Source organism: Erythrolamprus reginae, chromosome 4 (assembly GCF_031021105.1).
Source record: "Erythrolamprus reginae isolate rEryReg1 chromosome 4, rEryReg1.hap1, whole genome shotgun sequence".
NCBI classification, from domain to species: Eukaryota; Metazoa; Chordata; class Lepidosauria; order Squamata; family Dipsadidae; genus Erythrolamprus; species Erythrolamprus reginae.
Genome location: NC_091953.1, coordinates 71,808,860 through 71,827,138, shown reverse-complemented (window position 1 = coordinate 71,827,138; position 18,279 = coordinate 71,808,860). Strand labels below are relative to the sequence as shown.

General features: G+C 39.5%; 2 protein-coding genes across 3 annotated transcripts in view; one reads left to right on the top strand and one right to left on the bottom strand.

Moving 5' to 3' along the window:
* LOC139166693 (transmembrane protein 47) overlaps positions 1–18,279 on the bottom strand; it is a 157,905-nt gene that overhangs the window by 118,378 nt on the left and 21,248 nt on the right. The window lies entirely within an intron of this gene.
* On the top strand, positions 15,426–17,599 carry LOC139167332 (tigger transposable element-derived protein 1-like). Of its 2 annotated transcripts, none has more exons than XM_070751799.1 (2): positions 15,426–15,602; positions 16,188–17,599. In XM_070751799.1, exons 1-2 carry the CDS (start codon positions 15,452–15,454, stop codon positions 17,306–17,308), a joined length of 1,272 nt encoding a protein of 423 aa, XP_070607900.1. In that variant the 5' UTR covers positions 15,426–15,451; the 3' UTR covers positions 17,309–17,599. The 2 variants fall into 2 exon arrangements, with proteins under 2 accessions (XP_070607900.1, XP_070607901.1); XM_070751800.1 differs by having other exon boundaries at positions 16,245–17,598.

Here is an 18,279-nt window from a genome sequence, read left to right as displayed (position 1 = left end):
GCCATGAAGATCTGAAAGGAGTACTAAGGGTATACCACTGGAAAGCTATGGATTTATTCGGGGTGTTTATGCATGCAATATCCTATGTAAACCTCAAAGTTATGCAGAGATGCTGCTGGCTAGACCTGCTGAAGAGGTTAGACAGTGGAAACGTGCGATGGATGTCGAGTTTCAGATATTGAGGAAACAGAAAATATTAGATGTTGTGAGTTTAACTGCAAGACACAAGACAGTGGAATCACCATAGGCATATAGGCTTAATGTGATGCAGGATGGCAGTGTTGAGTTTATGTGCAAGTTTGATAACAATGGGTTGTACACAGAGCATGGCTAGTGCTTGTGTATGTAATAAAAATTAAAGGAGTTGGGTAAAACATTTAATGTTAAAATGTAATTAAATTTTTAGTTAATCGGGTTTAATGTACGGGTTTCATTATATTATATGAAAATGTATTTGGTAAAATAGAAGTCACGGAAGCAGACATCAATCAGCTTGTCGAAGGAGGAGGCTGAATATGCAGCATTGTCTGAAGTTTGCTGTAAAGTGATATGGATTGATCAACTGCTAAAGGACTTTGGAGAGAGAATTATGATGCCCATACCAGTGTTTGAAGATTCACAAACATGTGTTCATCTGGAATGTATGAATACTAGTGTCAACCTTCGCTATGATTCTGCATTTCTACTATGCATGGTTGCCAAACACCTAGATTTGGAGCATTCTTTTGTAGTCCAAGTTGACGCAAGCAACATGGCCATGGAAGCGGTCCTGTTGCAGGGAGATGAAGAACAGGGCCTTCGCCCTTGTGTGTATACTTCTAGGAAACTCATTGAGACTGAACTGAGGTGGGCGATGTGGGAAAAAGAAGCATTTGCAGTGTGGTGGGGCCCTACTGTCCTGGAGACATTTCCTAGAAGGAGCTAAACAGCAGTTTGAGGTGTGGACTGATCATAAAAATTTAGAGGCGTTAAAGAAACCCCAAAAATTGTCCCCCAAGCTAGCTAGATGGGCGCAGCATTTCAGCCGGTTCAACTTCTCGTTGCGCTATATATCTGTGGGAAATAATTTTATGGCAGACACCCTTTCTAGGTTGCCTCAATATAACAGTGGTAGACTGGAGATAGTTCAACCGGTGATCCCAGCACAACAATGGGTGTGCCCGGATGACTTGTCAGTAGAACTACAAAAGGCTTTAGAAACCGATGACTGGTTTTTGACTCATCAGGCAGACTGCACTCAACGGTCTGGATTAGCATGGATAGGAGCCAGAGTGTATGTTCCAGCCTCGATGAGAACTGTCATATTAGAGAGGGGCCATGATTCAAAGGTAGCAGGACACTTTGCATTTCTGAAAACCTTACACCTGTTGAGGAGACAATTCTGGTGGCCCTCCATGAAAAAGGACATTGAAATTTATGTGGCTAGCTGCTCTGTTTGTGCGTCAGCGAATCGGCCCCCAGGTCGACCACAAGGACTGTTGCAAAGTGTGGTGAGACCTGGGGCACCCTGGAAGGACATTTCTATGGATTTTATTGTGGGTCTGCCTGAGGGTGGGGGGGAATATGGTTATTTGGGTTGTTACTGATCTTTTTTCCAAGCAGGTTCATTTTGTAGCTTGCCCAAAAATCCCCACTTCCAGGGCCTTAGCAAGGCTTTTCATACAGCACGTGTATTGTCTTCATGGAGTTCCTGAAAGAGTCATTTCGGACCAAGGAGTGCAATTCACTTCAGATTTTTGAAAAGAGTTTTTGAGCTTGTTAGGTACCAAGCAGGGGTTAAGCTCTGCCCACCACCCGCAAATGAACGGAGGGTGTGAACGGGTCAACTCCGTGTTGGAGCAGTACCTCCAGTGTTATTTAAATTACCAACAGGACAATTGGAGAGAACTTTGCCGTTCGCAGAGGTTGTGTATAACAATTTGCTACATAGTAGCACAGGATTTACTCCGTTTAAATTGGTAAGTGGACAGGAATTTGTACCACAGGATGAACCTAAGCATCCTACCTTAAAGGAATAGGTAACCCAGTTGAAGGCAAATTGGCCAGTGGCTTGTAAAGTCCTTGATGTGGCTCATAATGCCCACAAGGTGCAGGGTGACAAAGAAGGAGCTGTGCAGTGGATTACAAAGTGGGGTTTTCCTCTCCACAAAGTTATTAAGGACTACTCAAAAGTTGAAGAAATTGGGGGCCAAATATGTGGGACCTTTTCCAATTATGCAAGTGGTGAATTTAGTAGCTATGAAGTTGGAGCTACCAAAAATGTTATGGAAGATTCGCCCAGTGTTTCATGTTAGCTTACTCAAACTGGAATGCACATCCGATTTGTGTCCTGCTCAAGCAGGCCCCACCCCCACGTTTGCTCATAGAAGGAGAGCAACATTTTGAGGTCAAGGAAATTCTTGATTCTAGAAGACACAGAGGCAAACATTTCCCTGCATCTAATGCAGAGTGGGTTGATGAGAAACACATGAGACCCCAGAGGGAAATTGATTGTTTTAGAGAGAAGTACCCTGACAAACCGTAATATATAACTGTGTGTGGTGTTTGGTGTCTTTTCTTTTTTCTTTTAGGACTAAAGTCCCTGTTCCAGGGGGTCCGAATGTCAACCTTCACTATGATTTTGCATTTCTACTATGCTTGGTTGCCATGAGAAACCAGGAGGGGTTTTAGTCATTGTGGGGGGAAGAGTGCAGGAGGCCCTGTGAAGTGGGATAAATTTCGTTTTCCTAGAAACTAGGTGACCAGGAGGAGACCGTTAGAAGTTGCATTCCATAAATGTGACGTGGGTCTGAAGATGCGTCCACCTGATGGTTATGGACACTAGGGATTGGCCAATCTCCATGGGGGGTGGGGTCAAAAGGGGTTTTGATATACGCATATATCGCACCTTTTCCCTCAGTCTTTGCTTTTACTTTGATTGCTTTCAGTTCTGATTTTTGATAAATTCACTTTTGGAACCAAAAATGGACTCTGAGTTTTATTTTTCTTAAATTCTGACTGTAGCAGTTGACAGCGAGGAAAAAATATATTGCTGTAAAGTTCCAAAATATACAAGAGATCATTAGAAATGGAATGTTAAAATTGCAATACATAGAGTCAGAGTGTAACATAGCTGATGGATTAACAAAACTGATGCAAAACATTGTAAAATGGTGAAACATATGTTTGTTCAATGAAATGTCAGAAGGGGTGTTAGGAATTGTAATCCTAGGTGATATTTCATTATAGGACCATATAAAGTTGAATAGAATGTAATGCATGCTCATGCTGAGTCATTGGGTATGAACTGCAATGTGATTGGGACAGAGCATTATATTATGCAGATCACTTTCAACATTTCCTTGTTGGTTGGTTGTTGTTGGTCTTGTTGGTGTGGTTGAATAAAATTCTTAAAATTCTTCACAGGCTTGCCTGCCTGTTTCAATTGAAAAAATTCAGGTTCTATCTGTCTTGCTACACATTTGGCTCAGGAGCCTCTCATTATGCAATTTGGAAGCAGTCTGCCATTTGCAATCAGAGGAGAAGGGGGGCTGAGCAGGTTTTGAAATTCCCCCACAAAGGAATTGCTTTGATATGGCATCAGCTTGCATCTATCTCGCACTTCACTTAGGGAGTCATGGACTGGGGTGGAAGGAGAGGCTACATTATTCATTGTTTCCGTGTAGAGAGGTAACTTCAGGAGGCCATGGGGAAGGGAATCTTCAGAAACCCATGGGCATCTCAGCCACCCCCACTCAGGAAGATAGGTTGTTTCTGGCTTGTTCATCTCAGCCCCACATCTATTCCTCCCCTCTTTACCTTCATAATGTTGAACTCTGTCTGGCTCCTACTGGAGAGGGGGATGTAGGAAATTCCAAACCCTTCCACCTCCAGATTCTTGGTTAGCTCCCTCTGTTCCATTCTTCGGATTGGGGAGAGTTGGAATTGTTGTCAGCAAACCAAATAGCATCTGAGAAATAAATCACTTCCACGCCTGTGCTTCTCGCAGGGTATGATTTATTAACAGCCATGTCTGGATTCGACTTGAATCATTCCAACTCTGAGTTCCTTAGATTACATCTGGGTCAAAACTCCATATCACATCCCCACACCCATGAGTGCAGTCATGAGGACCAATCCTATGCAGGATCTCTCTCTCTCTCACCCCACCCCCTGTTCCTCTATTACTACCAAACTGTGTCAGGCCAACCTTCAGCTTCACATAATGACTTTGAGCCTGACATTAAAACTGTGGGACAGTACTAACAAAATGATGTTCAACGTCAACAAGAGCAAAGTCCTTCACCTACCTTAAAAAAAAATCCTAGACAGCCTAAGAGAAACCCCACTATGGCAGTAGTGACTGTTAAAGGGATCTTGGAGTCTTGGTGAATAATCAACTAAACATGAGCCAGCAATGTACAGCAGCAGCCAAAAAAGCCAACACAATCCTAAGTTGTATCAACAGGAGAATACACTCCAAGACCAGGGAAATATTAATACCACTTTACTACACCTTGGTCAGACCACATCTGGACTAGTGCATCCAGTTCTGGTCACCATACTTCAAAAGAAACATTGAAACTCTGGAGAAGGTGCAGAAAAGAGCAACCAAAATGATTAGGGGACTTGAAACCAAGACTTACGAAGAGAGATTGCGGGCACTGGGCATAGATAGCCTAGAGAAAAGGAGGGCCAGAAGAGACATGATAGCTGTATACAGGTATATAAGGGGTTGTCACAGAGAGGAGGTGGTCACTCTATTCTACAGGGCACCAGAGGGCCGGATGAGGAACAACGGCTGGAAGCTGACCAAGGAGAGATTCAACCTGGAAATAAGGAGAAACTTCCTGACAGTCAGAGTGATCAACCAATGGAACAGCCTGCCTCTGGAGGTTGTGAACTCCCCAACTCTGGACACTTTCAAGAGGAGATTGTACTGCCATTTGGCTAGGGTGCTGTAGGATTTCCTGCTCAGGCAAGGGGTTGGAATTGATGACCTGCATGGTCCCTTTCAACTTTAACAATAAATAAATAAAATAAATAGTCTGTTAAAAATAAAATTTAAAATAGAATCAAAGTCACTCAGAGGAAGGATAAGAGGATGAGAGAGGAAATAGGTTTTGAGAAGTTAGAGGTGGGGTGGTTAGAGGAAGGAAGGCAGGAGGGAGAGAGGGGATGGAAGGTAGATGGGAAAGATGAGAGAGTGGGATGGGGGTGAGAAAGAGACACATGAATACAGACTAAGCTCATATTAACAAGACAGGGGTGTTGATATTAATATAAAAGAGATCATTAAGAAATATGTAACTTTGTGTGTCCTTGAGATATAAATAAGTAAGGTACATGCATTGATATTTGTATGGATTTAAATAAAAAAAACTTAAATAGAAACTTACAGAAACTTATACCAACAGATATAATCCATGTTTAATTTAATTTAATTTATTGTATTTCTGTGCCGCCCAACTCTCGAAGGACTCTGGGCAGCTTAAAACAGGATATGTTGTATTATAATAACTCATGAAAGTTGAATCTGAAATATTTCACATTCCACTGTAGAATGTGAAATAAAGAAATAATTGGCTGCAATGATTAATCAAAAATAATTACAATTTTTTAAATACCACATTTAACGCATTAATTAATATATGCTTGTACAGTACAGCTTCTAAAAAATAAGAAATGTATTTCTAGAAATCTAAATGTTGCAAAAACACATAGTAAATGAAGATGATAAACAAATATTGAATGCAGAAATTGCACAACATGAAATTGCTAGAGTAATTTAAGGGTTAAAACAAACCAAAACACTGTGCCCGCATGGGTTCACAGGGGAATTTTATAAAACCTATATGAATGAATTGTTGCCACATTTGGAGAAATTGTTTAATAATATATTGCTGACTCATGATATTCCGCAGACATTGAAGATTTCAGAGATTGTTACCATCCCGAAGATTGACCGAGATCTAAGAGAGCCAGGGTCCTATTGTCCTATTAGTTTGGTAAATCAAGATTATAAAGTATTTAGGACTTCCAGGGCAGGGCCACAGCGAGCAGGCAGGAGAGAGCAACGCTCTGCTCTCTCGAACCTGGATTCTGACGCTCGGTGGCTGAAATTTCAGCTGAATTTCGGCACAACCACGTTGGAGAGGTGGGTGAAGAATCGGGGGTTCCTTCAAGCACGGAGGTGAAAAGCAACCACCCCGTGTGTAGAAGAGAGAGCTCTGCAAACCCCGAGGCAGGAGAGCCGCCAACCAACGTGGCGACGGTAGAGCCGTGACTGCCCACTGTAACAGAGGAAGCAAGAAAGAGAGAAACCTACAATTCTGCTTACAAAGAAGAAAAAAAACCCATTATGGTAATCAAAATATATATATATTTAAAGTGGACGAATATATAATAATACACTAAGAGAGACAGTAACGCTGAGACCCGCTAAAGTTAAACAGCGACTACTTAGCGGTGGGGGAGAAAAGGAGAAGGAAAAGAAAAGTAATCTAAGAAAGTTTGTGAGTCGTGCAGAGACTAAATCAAAATATCGGGGAGTGAAGTGTCAAGGAGATTATTGGAGCCTAACGTGGTTGGTTGTAAGCTTCATTGCCTGAAATACGCTGGGGAGAGTAAGCGAAGAGAGCCGGAACGACGAGGATTTGACAGATTTGGTGGTGTGGAGATTGTGAAAAGTATGGAGGTTACGGAGGCTACGGAGCGGCTGGAAAGTGGAGGAGGTGTTTAGGAGCTGAAAAGAGTTGTGGACAAGGACTACGTTGCAGAGTGTGGTGGCAGAGCAGCTGTGGAGTTTGCGGAAAGTGAAGGGGGAGGGAGGCTTAACTTGTTGATTGGCAACCTGGGCGAACTCTGCAGAAGGAAGTAGAAGGAGGCAACGCAATCTGGAAGAAAAACAACAGGAGAGAGAGAACTTAAAGAGTGAAGACAGCCTCAATCAACGGTCAAAATAAAGCCAGCTTTACATTAGCAATACAAGACAACAGTCAATAATAAACAGGAAAGAGAACACTACTTCTTATCCCCCTCTTTCCTTTGTTTTCTTACTTTGCTGATATCTATAGTGGGGGAGAGAGAAATGGACTGAATCAGGAATTGTACTAAACTTGGACCTTAAACCTTGACACCGAAGATTTAGGTAAAACAGGAAAATCTAATCAATTTAAATTAATATAATGAACTGATATACTGATTTTTGATGAACTGATGAATTGATTCTTAATGAACTGAATGATATTAATGGAATATTAATTGTTACCAATCATTACCTTTACCTTTGTTTCAACATATCTATTACATTTAGAATAATATAAGTGCTAATATTGAAATATTTAAGAAAATATCTTTCTATAAGTAGATATAAGCTATAAATTAACCGTATGAATTATTTCTAAAATTAAATTTGGGGGTTAGAAGTTAGATATAGTACAATATATTTAGAGCTTAGTTATAGTATAGCATATACTGGATTTATAGAATATATTGGATTTATAGTATTTATTGCACTTAATAATTAATTGACACCAACTGAGATTATTTATCTTATTGAAAGGAACTTTACAGTAACTTGTATGGTAGAGTGGGGTGAAGTAATAAGGGTGATTAAAATGTCAACATTTCAGAAATATGCTAAAAAAACATCCTCCAATCCAACATTAACAACAGGTTCCCCCTCAACCCAAAAATCAATAGTCAGTATGTTAGCAACAGATAAGACTAGTAATACCTCACAAACAACACAGGAAACATTATTGGCAATCCAAGAAACAATGCTAAAATGCCAGGAAAAATTAGATAGAAACCATGAGACAATGAGGGAGAATATACAAAAAATGGAAAATAAAATTGAAATAATTCATCAAATATTAGAAAAAAATGAAAGAATAGAACAAATTGAAAAGAAAGTAGAACAAAGTGATAAAAAAGTAGTAATAATAGATGAAAAACTCTTACAGATAAATAAAGAGTTAGAAGAATCGATAATTAATTTTGAGATGGACAGAGCAGAGTTTTATATTAGATTTGAAAATGTAGAAGAGGAAAAAAATGAAAATTTGATAGAGACAATGACAGAAATGATTGCCAATATATTACAAAAAGATAAGCAGGAAACCGCAAGTGGAATAGATGAGATTTACAGGGTGCACACCAACTATGCCTGAAAACACAAGCTTCCTAGGGAAGTACATGTGAGATGTGTTAAAAAAGAAACTAGAAATGAAATATTAAAAATCACAAAAGATGCAACAATAATTTATAAAGGGAAAGAAATCAGAGTTCTTAAGCAAGTACCTAAAAAAGTAAGGGACAACCGAAGAGGATATCGTCCATTAGCAGAACTATTAAATAAAAGAAAAATCCCCTTCAGATGGTTAATCCCAAAGGGAATGCTCATCACATGGAAAGGAAGGAAAATAAAAATAGACAATGAACTTATGGCTCAGGAATTTTACGAAGAATTTATATCAGAAGAGAGGACAGAGATAGAAAGTGAAAAGCAGGCAGAAGAACCCCTGATAGATCTAGATAGCGGGAAAGAAGGAACTTCTAAAGGGAAAGAACAGGAGGAAGAAAGAATGTTAGCTAGAGCACAGAAAGAAAACAGGACAAACAGAAGGCAAATAAGAAACTAAAAGGTTATGGGAACAGAGGTTAAGTTAATCTCAATCAATGTAAATGGCTTGAATTCATATATTAAAAGAAAACGTATATTTAACAAATTACAAGAACAAAATTTGAATATTGTCTGTCTACAAGAAGTACATATTCCACAAAAAAATGAAAAACAATTAGAGAATGAGAAATTAGGAAGCGTATTTACAGCTCTATTGCACAATAAGAAAAGAGGAATTGCAATATGTTAAAAAAGAATTAGATCCAAGAAAAATATATGCAGATAAAAAATGAAGAATTTTAATAATAACAGTGACAATTGTTAATATAGATGTAACCCTAGTTGCCATATATGCACCGAATAAAAATCTCAATTTTTTTTTCCATATGTTGCATCAGAAATTAATTGAACTGGAGGCGGAAGATATTTGTATGGTTGGCGACTTTAATGGCATAATTGATCCTACTAAGGATTATAAAAGTGCTAACAAAAATCGATATAAGAAAAGTGCTCCCGAAAACATTCCACCAAATGTGCAAAGAATTAAATTTGAGAGATTGTTTATTTTGATAAAAAATCAAAATAAAAAAGAATACACATTCTACTCTAATGCACATCAAGGCTGGTCCAAATTAGATATGGCTTGGGTCAACAATAAAATAGGAAACCTGATAAAACAAATTCAAATTGACAAGAATGATTGGGCTGACCACAACCCAATAAAAATTATATGGAATGGGGAAGGTAAGAAAAATAGGAGATGGATGTTAAATCTACAATTATTAAAAGAGCAAGAATATATAGATTGGATTGAAAAAGAAATGAAATTATTTCTAAAAGAAAATAACAATTCAGACACTTCCCTACAGAATTTATGGGATACAGCCAAAGCTTACCAAAGAGGACTAACAATAGCTTATACATCTAGAAAAAATAAGGAAAAAAGACAGAACCAAAAAGAGTGGATATCTAAATTAAGAAAATTAGAAAAAGAATCCCAAAATGATCCGGGAAATCAAAATATCAGGCAACAAATTATGTTAACAAAACACAAATTAGAATTATTAGATCAAGAAGAGATAATAAGGAAATTAAGAGCAGTAAAACAAAATCAATTTGAGCATGCAAACAAACCTGGCAGATTATAAATTGAGGAAAGAAAGGGAAAAAAACCTGATCCAACAATTAACAGATAAAAATGAAATAACACATTACCAATTAGAAAAAAAGAAAGAGATAGCACTAGAATATTATAAAGAACTATATAATAAAGATAACATTAAAGAAGAAGATATAGTAACTTATTTGGAGACATGTAAAATTAAATATATAAGTAAAGAAGATAAAGAAATGCTGAATAAAGAAATAACCAAAGAAGAACTAGAAAAAATAATTATGAAACAGAATAATAATAAAACACCAGGTCCAGATGGGCTCCCAATTGAATTTTATAAATATATAAATATATATTCCATATAACGGGAGAATTATTATTAGAAATTTATAATAATATGTTAAAAAATGGTGAATGCCCGCCATCATGGCAAGAAGCCAATATAACATTGATACACAAAGAAGAAACAGATGCAAACTATATTAAAAATTACAGACCGATATCTCTACTAAACGTAGACTATAAAATATATATGTCAATTATAGCAGACAGAATGAAAAAAATATTAAATAAAATAATACACTCAGATCAGAATGGCTTTCTGCCTAATAGACAAATTAGAAACAATATAAGAATTACTTTAAATATGTTAGAATATAATGAAAGTCATAGCGACAAGGAATTTGCAATGCTGTTCCTGGACGCTGAGAAAGCCTTTGATAACCTTAATTGGAATTTTTTTTAAAAATTGATAAACTTTATGGACTTTGGGACAAACTTTGAAAATATGATAAATAAAATTTATTCCAAACAAAAGGCAAGGATACTAATAAATGGAGATCTGACAAATTCATTCGATATTATGAAAGGAGTGAGACAAGGTTGTCCACTATCCCCCTTAATATATATAATGTCTACTGAAATTTTACTGAATCAAATTAGGGAAAATATACAAATACAAGGCACTAAAATTAAACAACAAACATATAAAACACAGGCATTTGCCGATGATTTGGTATTTTTTTTAGAAAATCCAGCCTGCTCAATGACATATTTATTAAAAGAATTAGAAGCTTATGGAAATGTAGCCGGATTAAAAATAAATAGAAATAAAAGTAAAGGACTTCCGGGGGCGGGGCGAGGCCGTTGTGACGTGCGGATTTGGGGCTCCAGGTCTGTACTCGAATCTTCCGTTCGTTAGCTGTGATAATGGAGACAGTTCCTCACGGTCGAGGGTGCTGAAGAGAGGGGAAGTCTCAAGCGAGGGGGGAGTGCGCAAACCCCGCTGGCAGAGAGACGGATCCCCGTGATCGGACGGGAAAAAAAGTTGGGGTTTACCTTCAGCCCGAAGGCCCAGCATGCCGAATGGTCATCAGGGAGTCAAAGCTACAATCGGTGAGATCAGCGAAAATCGGCAGAGCACAACAGCAATCCATTTGTTCTCCCAAACCAGAGGGTGTTGAGGTTAAAATATTTACTTTTCTGAGCGTTGTGAGTCTCCTGGAGTGCGGTAAAGCAGCGATCATTGTGATCGGAGCATAATCAGAAGAGAGCAAAAGGAAGTTGAAGTGAGTAAGCGGAAGTGAATGGCGGGCATTGTATTGTGAGAGGTGAAATGAACGGAGAGGAAGTAAAGTGAGGAAAGATATCTCCCACTTGTTCTCGGTGTGTTTGCTGGCGTGTGGTGCAGCAGAGCAGAGTAGCAGCGTTTCCATCAAGTCGAGAGAGAGAGAGGAGCAGCAGAGACAAACATCGAGAAGAAGGAGACGGTGAAGGTGAAGGAGAGACAGAGTTCGAGGCGGCGGAGCAGTGGGCGGTGACTGAAGAGTGCGACGTGACAAAAAGAAAAGAAAAGAGAAAGCAGAGGAAGCAGAAGAATTTTTGCCGATTTATTTTGCCTCTTTTTGAGGTTGGGAAAGCAATCGGGGGGTTTTGAAGCAGTGGAAAGACATCGCAGAGAGACAACAAAAGCCGAAGAGACAGGGAGGCCAACAGCAACGGACGACGAGAGACGAGGGAGCCTAAGATAAAGGAAGGATAGACACTTCAGCTCCGCTGGGAAAGTTGAAATTTTCACTTATTTATCTCATTCAGATTGTTTTTATTTTTCAATTTGAACTAAGCTTGTTTACTGATTAATTAATCTATCTTAAATCCTCTTAATCCTCTTAATCACAAACCCTCATTATTAATAGATTTGATAATTAGTATTTGATAAATTGATAATTAGTATATTTGATAATTGATAAATCCATCTAATTAACTGTAATATTTATGATAGTATTTATTAGTATTTATTAGTAGGTATTAGATTAGATTACATTTATTAGATTAGAAAATTATATTTATTGTTATTGATCTTTTTTAGCTATATTTAAGATAATGAGAAACTGATGATTTGATTTACTAACCTATACAATTTATACAAGCGTCTGAACTATTTAACTGATTTACTTATTGGATAATCTTGATCATTTGATGAATTGAAAAAGACAAGACTGATTCTGAATAGCGGTTTAACTGAGACTAGACTGTGAATCATTGAATGAACTGAATCAACAGTGATAATATAAAACTACATACTAAGTAAATCCTATCAGTAATTTGGTATTTTAGTAATTAGCAATTTTTATTAAACTCTTCAATACATTGTGACAGACATATATTGTGATGAAATAAAAAGGGGAAATAGGGAGAATGGTCTGAGAGCAGACTGAGGAACGGTGCAAACTTATAAACTCATATAGCCGACATGATTTAATTATATCCACACTTAAACAAATTCAGAAAGATTGTATAAGAAATATATTTGTTATAAAAGGGAAACTCCATCCGAAGAAGCGAACTTTACATCATTAAACATCTAATAACAAAGAGAACTATGGAAAATCCTTTCAAGTAGGTCAACAACCTTCACCAAAACATCTAAAAAAACAACTACCGCAGGAAGTCCAAACATCTCTAATCCGAAGCAGACCACGGAGATGACCTCTACAGAGAAACAGAGCCAACTACCGACCCTACAATCAATTCAGGCTTCACTTGACCTCATCCAAGAATTTATGGCGAGAAGCCAAGAAGCAACAACTATAACTCAGGAAACAATGGTAAAGAATCAAGAAGAAACCAATAAGAACTTTGACAAAATGGCAGGGAAGATAGAGGGTCTAGAGGCAAGAATGGAAGCTGTTCAAGATGCGGTCAACAATCATGAACTCAGAATCAGAAGTATGGAAGCCACCATAACTAAAACTGATAACAACATTGTTCTTGCCGAAGGATGACTGAAGGCGGAAAACAAGGAGCTGGAAGGGGCCATCATGGTATTAGAGATGGAAAAATCGTCTTACTACCTCCGCTTCCAAAACCTACCTGAACAGGCGGATGAAGACTTACCTAACAAAATGGTAAAGATACTAACTGATAACCTGCAACTAGACGAGGATGAAGTGAGGAATCACATAGATGAGGTCTTTAGAATTCAAACCAACTACGCTAAGAAAAACAGTCCCAATATTCGTTTTACAAAAAAAACAGCAAGAGATGCAATTTACAGAAACACCAGAAATGAACAAATACTGTATAACGATAAAGAGATAACTATATTAAAATAGGTACCTAAAAGAATCAGAGAGAGGCGTAAAGAATTCCACTTTTTGACAGCTGAATTGATGAGGAAAGAATTACCTTTCAGACGGCTAATTCCAGAGGGACTATTGATAACCTGGAAAGGCAAAAAAATTAAGATAGACTCATTTGAAAAAGCTGACAACTTCATCTATCAACACTTGGAAGGAGAAATCACATCCGGTTCCGAAAGAGGCCCTCAGACCAGACTGGAGGAAAGAGAACACAGACAACAAAGCTTAGAAAGAGAGAAAGATCTTAGCCCAAGAAAAGAAAATAGAGTGACAACAAGAGCGACAGCGAAGAAACAATAAGAAGATAACACCACAACACCAATAAAAAAAAAGAAGAAAAGGAACATCAATGAATAAATAAGTAAAGAGTTAAATAAACAGTTTTAAAAGGGGGAAAGAGATAAATAAAATAAGACAAGAAAATCAACATATTTATTCATTAAATAAATTAAAGGGGAAAAAAACATGAAACTCCTCAAAATATTTTCAGTCAATATAAATGGGTTAAACTCAACTATCAAAAGAAAACAAACGATGATCAAACTTCAGAAAGAAGAAGCAGATATAATTTGTCTGCAAGAAACGCACATTAGATCACAAGACCAGAACCTACTTCAAAATAAAAAACTAGAAAATTGTTCACGGCACTAGCAGACACAAAAAAAGAGGAATAGCAATTTATGTAAGAGAGAGATTACAACCGGAATTAATTTACGCAGATCCAGACGGAAGAATTCTTAATCTGAAAATTAAAATTGGACAAAAACCCGCAGTCTTGATGGTGATATATGCCCCAAACATAAACCAATCAGAATTCTATAAAAAAAAATAAATGACCAAATAACACAATTAGAAGGAAATAATATTTGTATGATAGGAGATTTCAATGCAATTCATAACACACAAAAGGATTATAAAACTGTAAAGAGAAAAACTCAGGACAGGAAAATCTTACCGAACAAATTCTTTGAAATGGTAAGAGAGTTTAATCTATTAGACTTATGGAGAGAAAGACACCCGGGAAAAACGGAATATACCTTTTTTTCAACCCCACAACAATCGTGGTCGAGGACAGATATGGCTTGGGGAGATCTGGATATGGACAAGTGTATAGAACAAGTGGAGATCGGACCCAATATATGGGCAGATCACCACCCAATTATAATTAAAATAAAAGAACCAAAAAAAGATTTTCTAAAATGGTCCCTAAATCAGCTACTACTTAAAGAAAAAGACTACACTGATCATGTAAAAAAGGAATTACAGTGATCCCTCGAGTTTCGCGATATCAATCTTCGCGAAACGCTATATCGCGATTTTTCAGCAAATGATACCATCTCGATCTTCGCAAAATGCTATATCGCGAATTTTCAAAAAAAATTAAATTAAAAATACCTGCGCGGTTTTTCCCGCCCGATGACGTCACGCGTCATCACCAAACTGACGTCTACCATTGCTGGTTGGCCGAAATCTCGGCCAATCAGCTTTGCCATTGTAATAAGTTTGCCCGGCAATGGTGATACAGCAAAATTTCAGCCAATCAGCGTTGTCATTGCAAACATTTCGCCCGACAATGCTGATGGGCAGAAATCTCGGCCAATCAGTGTTGTTTGCTCAGCGTGCTTTGCTTTGAAACTTTTGGAACTTTTTGAGCTGTTGGTCGTAGCTGTTGGTCGTAGCTGTTGGTCGGATTTGTTTCTTGCATCTGTTACTTGGATCTGTTTCTTGGATCTGTTACTTGGATCTGTTACTTGGATCTGTTTCTTCGATCTCTTTCTTGGATCTGTTTCTTCAATCTCTTTCTTGGAGCTGTTTGTGAAGACTTCTTGGAAGATGGCACCTAAACGTTGCATGCGGAGTGGAGGCGGCGACGCTAAAAAGAGCAGGAAGATGCTGACAATCAAGGAGAAAATTGAACTTTTGGACATGCTGAAAGCGGGACGTTCTAATGTAGATGTTGGTCGGCATTATGGGATCAACGAATCGACTGTGCGATACATCCGGAAAGACGAAAAGAAGATAAGGCAAACTTCTCAGATAACATTCAACAAGGCTGCAAAAAGAATGGTGACGCCTAGAAACAAACGCCTTATGAACATGGAAGCTGCTTTGTCTGTGTGGGTACAAGACTGCCGCAAAAAGAGCATTGCTTTGGATACGAACACTATACGAACCAAGGCGCAGCAATTGTACAACCGTCTTGAAGACACAGAAGGAGGCGATGCAGATGAGGGAAACGCAGGTGAGGGTTGGGGTTTTTTATTCTGAATTTAAGTGTTTTTTAAGGAGGGAGGGAGGGAGGGATGGAAGGAAGGAGGGAGGGATGGAAGGAGTGATGGAAGGAGGGAGGGATGGAAGGAAGGAAGGAGGGATGGAAGGAGTGATGGAAGGAGGGAGGGATGGAAGGAAGGAGGGAGGGAAGGAGGGAGGGAGGGAAGGAGGGATGGAAAGAAGGAAGGAGGGAGGGATGGAAGGAGGGAGGAATGGAAGGAAGGAGGGAGGGAGGGATGGAAGGAGGGAGGAATGGAAGGAGGGAGGGATGGAAGGAGGGATGGAAGGAGGGAGGGATGGAAGGAGGGAGGGATGGAAGGAAGGAGGGATGGAAGGAAGGAAGGAGGGAGGGATGGAAGGAGGGAGGGATGGAAGGAGGGAGGGATGGAAGGAGGGAGGGATGGAAGGAGGGAGGGAGAGGAGGGAGGGATGGAAGGAAGGAGGGATGGAAGGAGGGAGGGATGGAAGGAGGGAGGGATGGAAGGAGGGAGGGATGGAAGGACTGTATGCTTTCATTCAAGTCACTTCTCTCTCCCTTTCCTGTCATTCTCTGTAGATGAAGGTGCTGGTGACTCTGAAGACCCCCAGCCATCAACATCTTCTGCTTCTTCAGCCCCAGCCACATTCACAGCAAGCAAAGGGTGGTTTGAGAAATTTCAACGGCGCTATGGCCTGAAGAGTGTGTCATTGCATGGAGAAGCTGCCTCAGCAGATACAGGTGCAGCCGAAAACTTTGTCCAGCGCACGTTTAAAGATCTAATTGCAGAAGGGGGCTACCTTCCAGAACAGGTGTTCAACATGGATGAAACAGGCCTGTTCTGGAAGAGGATGCCTTCACGGACTTTCTTGATGCAAGATGAAGCCAAAGCCCCTGGCTTTAAGGCCATGAAAGATCGAGTGACTTTGATCATGTGTGGGAATGCAGCAGGCTTTTTGATGAAGCCAGGGCTAATTTATAAGTCACGAAATCAAAGAGCCCTCAAGAACAGAAATAAGAATGCATTGCCAGTGTACTGGATGCATAATCCTAAAGCATGGATTACAAAACCCCTCACGCGGGACTGGTTTCATCAGTGCTTCATCCCACAGGTGAAGGATTATTTGGCTGCCAAAGGACTCAATTTCAAAGTGCTTCTCCTAATGGACAATGCTGGAGGCCATGATGACCTGGCACATGAACATGATGGGGTGCAAGTCGAATTCTTGCCACCAAACACCACATCGCTTATCCAGCCGATGGATCAAGGTGTTATCCGCGCATTTAAGGCACTGTACACGCGCAATTCTCTTGGAAGCATCGTGGAAGCAATGGATGCTGATGAAAACTTCACATTGAAGGCCTACTGGCGTCAGTACACAATTGCATCTTGTCTGAAGAACATTCAGAATGCCTTAATGGATATGAAGTCACAGACAATGAATGCCTGCTGGAGGAAATTGTGGCCAGAAGTGGTGCATGATTACAGGGGATTTGCTCCCGAAGAAATTCAAGATGCTGCAGTCCAGAACTCTGTGAAGCTGGCACAGGCACTGGGTGGAGAAGACTTCGTTGACATGACACCAGAGGAAGTCAATGGTTTGCTTGATGAGCATGGCCTACCGCTGACAGACAGAGATCTGGAGGAGCTGACCAGGTCAGCGAGTGAAGAAGAGGAGGAGGAAGCGGAAGCTGAATAAGCTGAGGAAGAAGAAGATGTTGGCCTAACGCTTGAGCGGCTTGCAGAACTGAACAGAACTGCTGCACATCTCCAACGCATGGTGGAACTTTGGGATCCCAACATGACTCGCTCTATACACTTTAAGGCCTCCCTTGACAACACCATTGCACCATACAGAGCCATGTTAGCCAAGAAAAAGAAAATGTGCCAACAACTGCCCATAACTATGTTTGTCACAAAAACCACAAGGTCTGTCACACCATCACCTGCAGCGTCCATTGTAGACATGGTGATAGAAGAAGATCCCGATTTATCCTAGTTATGCTAACCCCCCCCCCCAAAAAAATGTAAAAATGTAAATATTGTTATTGTTTCTATCAGGATGACTAAGTGTGTTATTCAATGTGTACAGTACAGGTACAGGTACAGTACAGTACATTAAGGGGATGGGAAATGGTAATTTGTGGGTTGAAAGTGTTGGGACTGAGTGGCATACAGAAGAATGAATGAATGACTGAGTGAATGAAATTCAAACACAGGTGAGGGCTGGGTTTTTTTATTCTGTCATTGTTTAAGTGCTTTTTACGAAAGGAAGGAAGGAGGGGTGGAAGGAGGGAGGGAGAGAAGGAGGGAGGGAGAGAAGGGAGGGAAGGAAGGAGGGATGGAAGGAGGACATGAGGGCAAACCATCCAGCGTCTAATTGGACTTGAAAATCAGAAGTGGGGGAAGTGTTCTCACTAAGAACTAGCAACTTGGGAGGGCAAAACATCCAGGTTCAAATTGGACTTGAAAATCAGAAGTGGCAGAAGTGTTCTCACTAAGAACTAGCAACTTGAGAGGGCAAAACATCCAGGTTCAAATTGGACTTGAAAATCAGAAGTGGGGGAAGTGTTCTCACTCAGAACTAGCAACTTGAGAGGTTAAAACATCCAGGTTCAAATTGGACTTGAAAATCAGAAGTGGGGTAAGTGTTCTCACTAAGAACTAGCA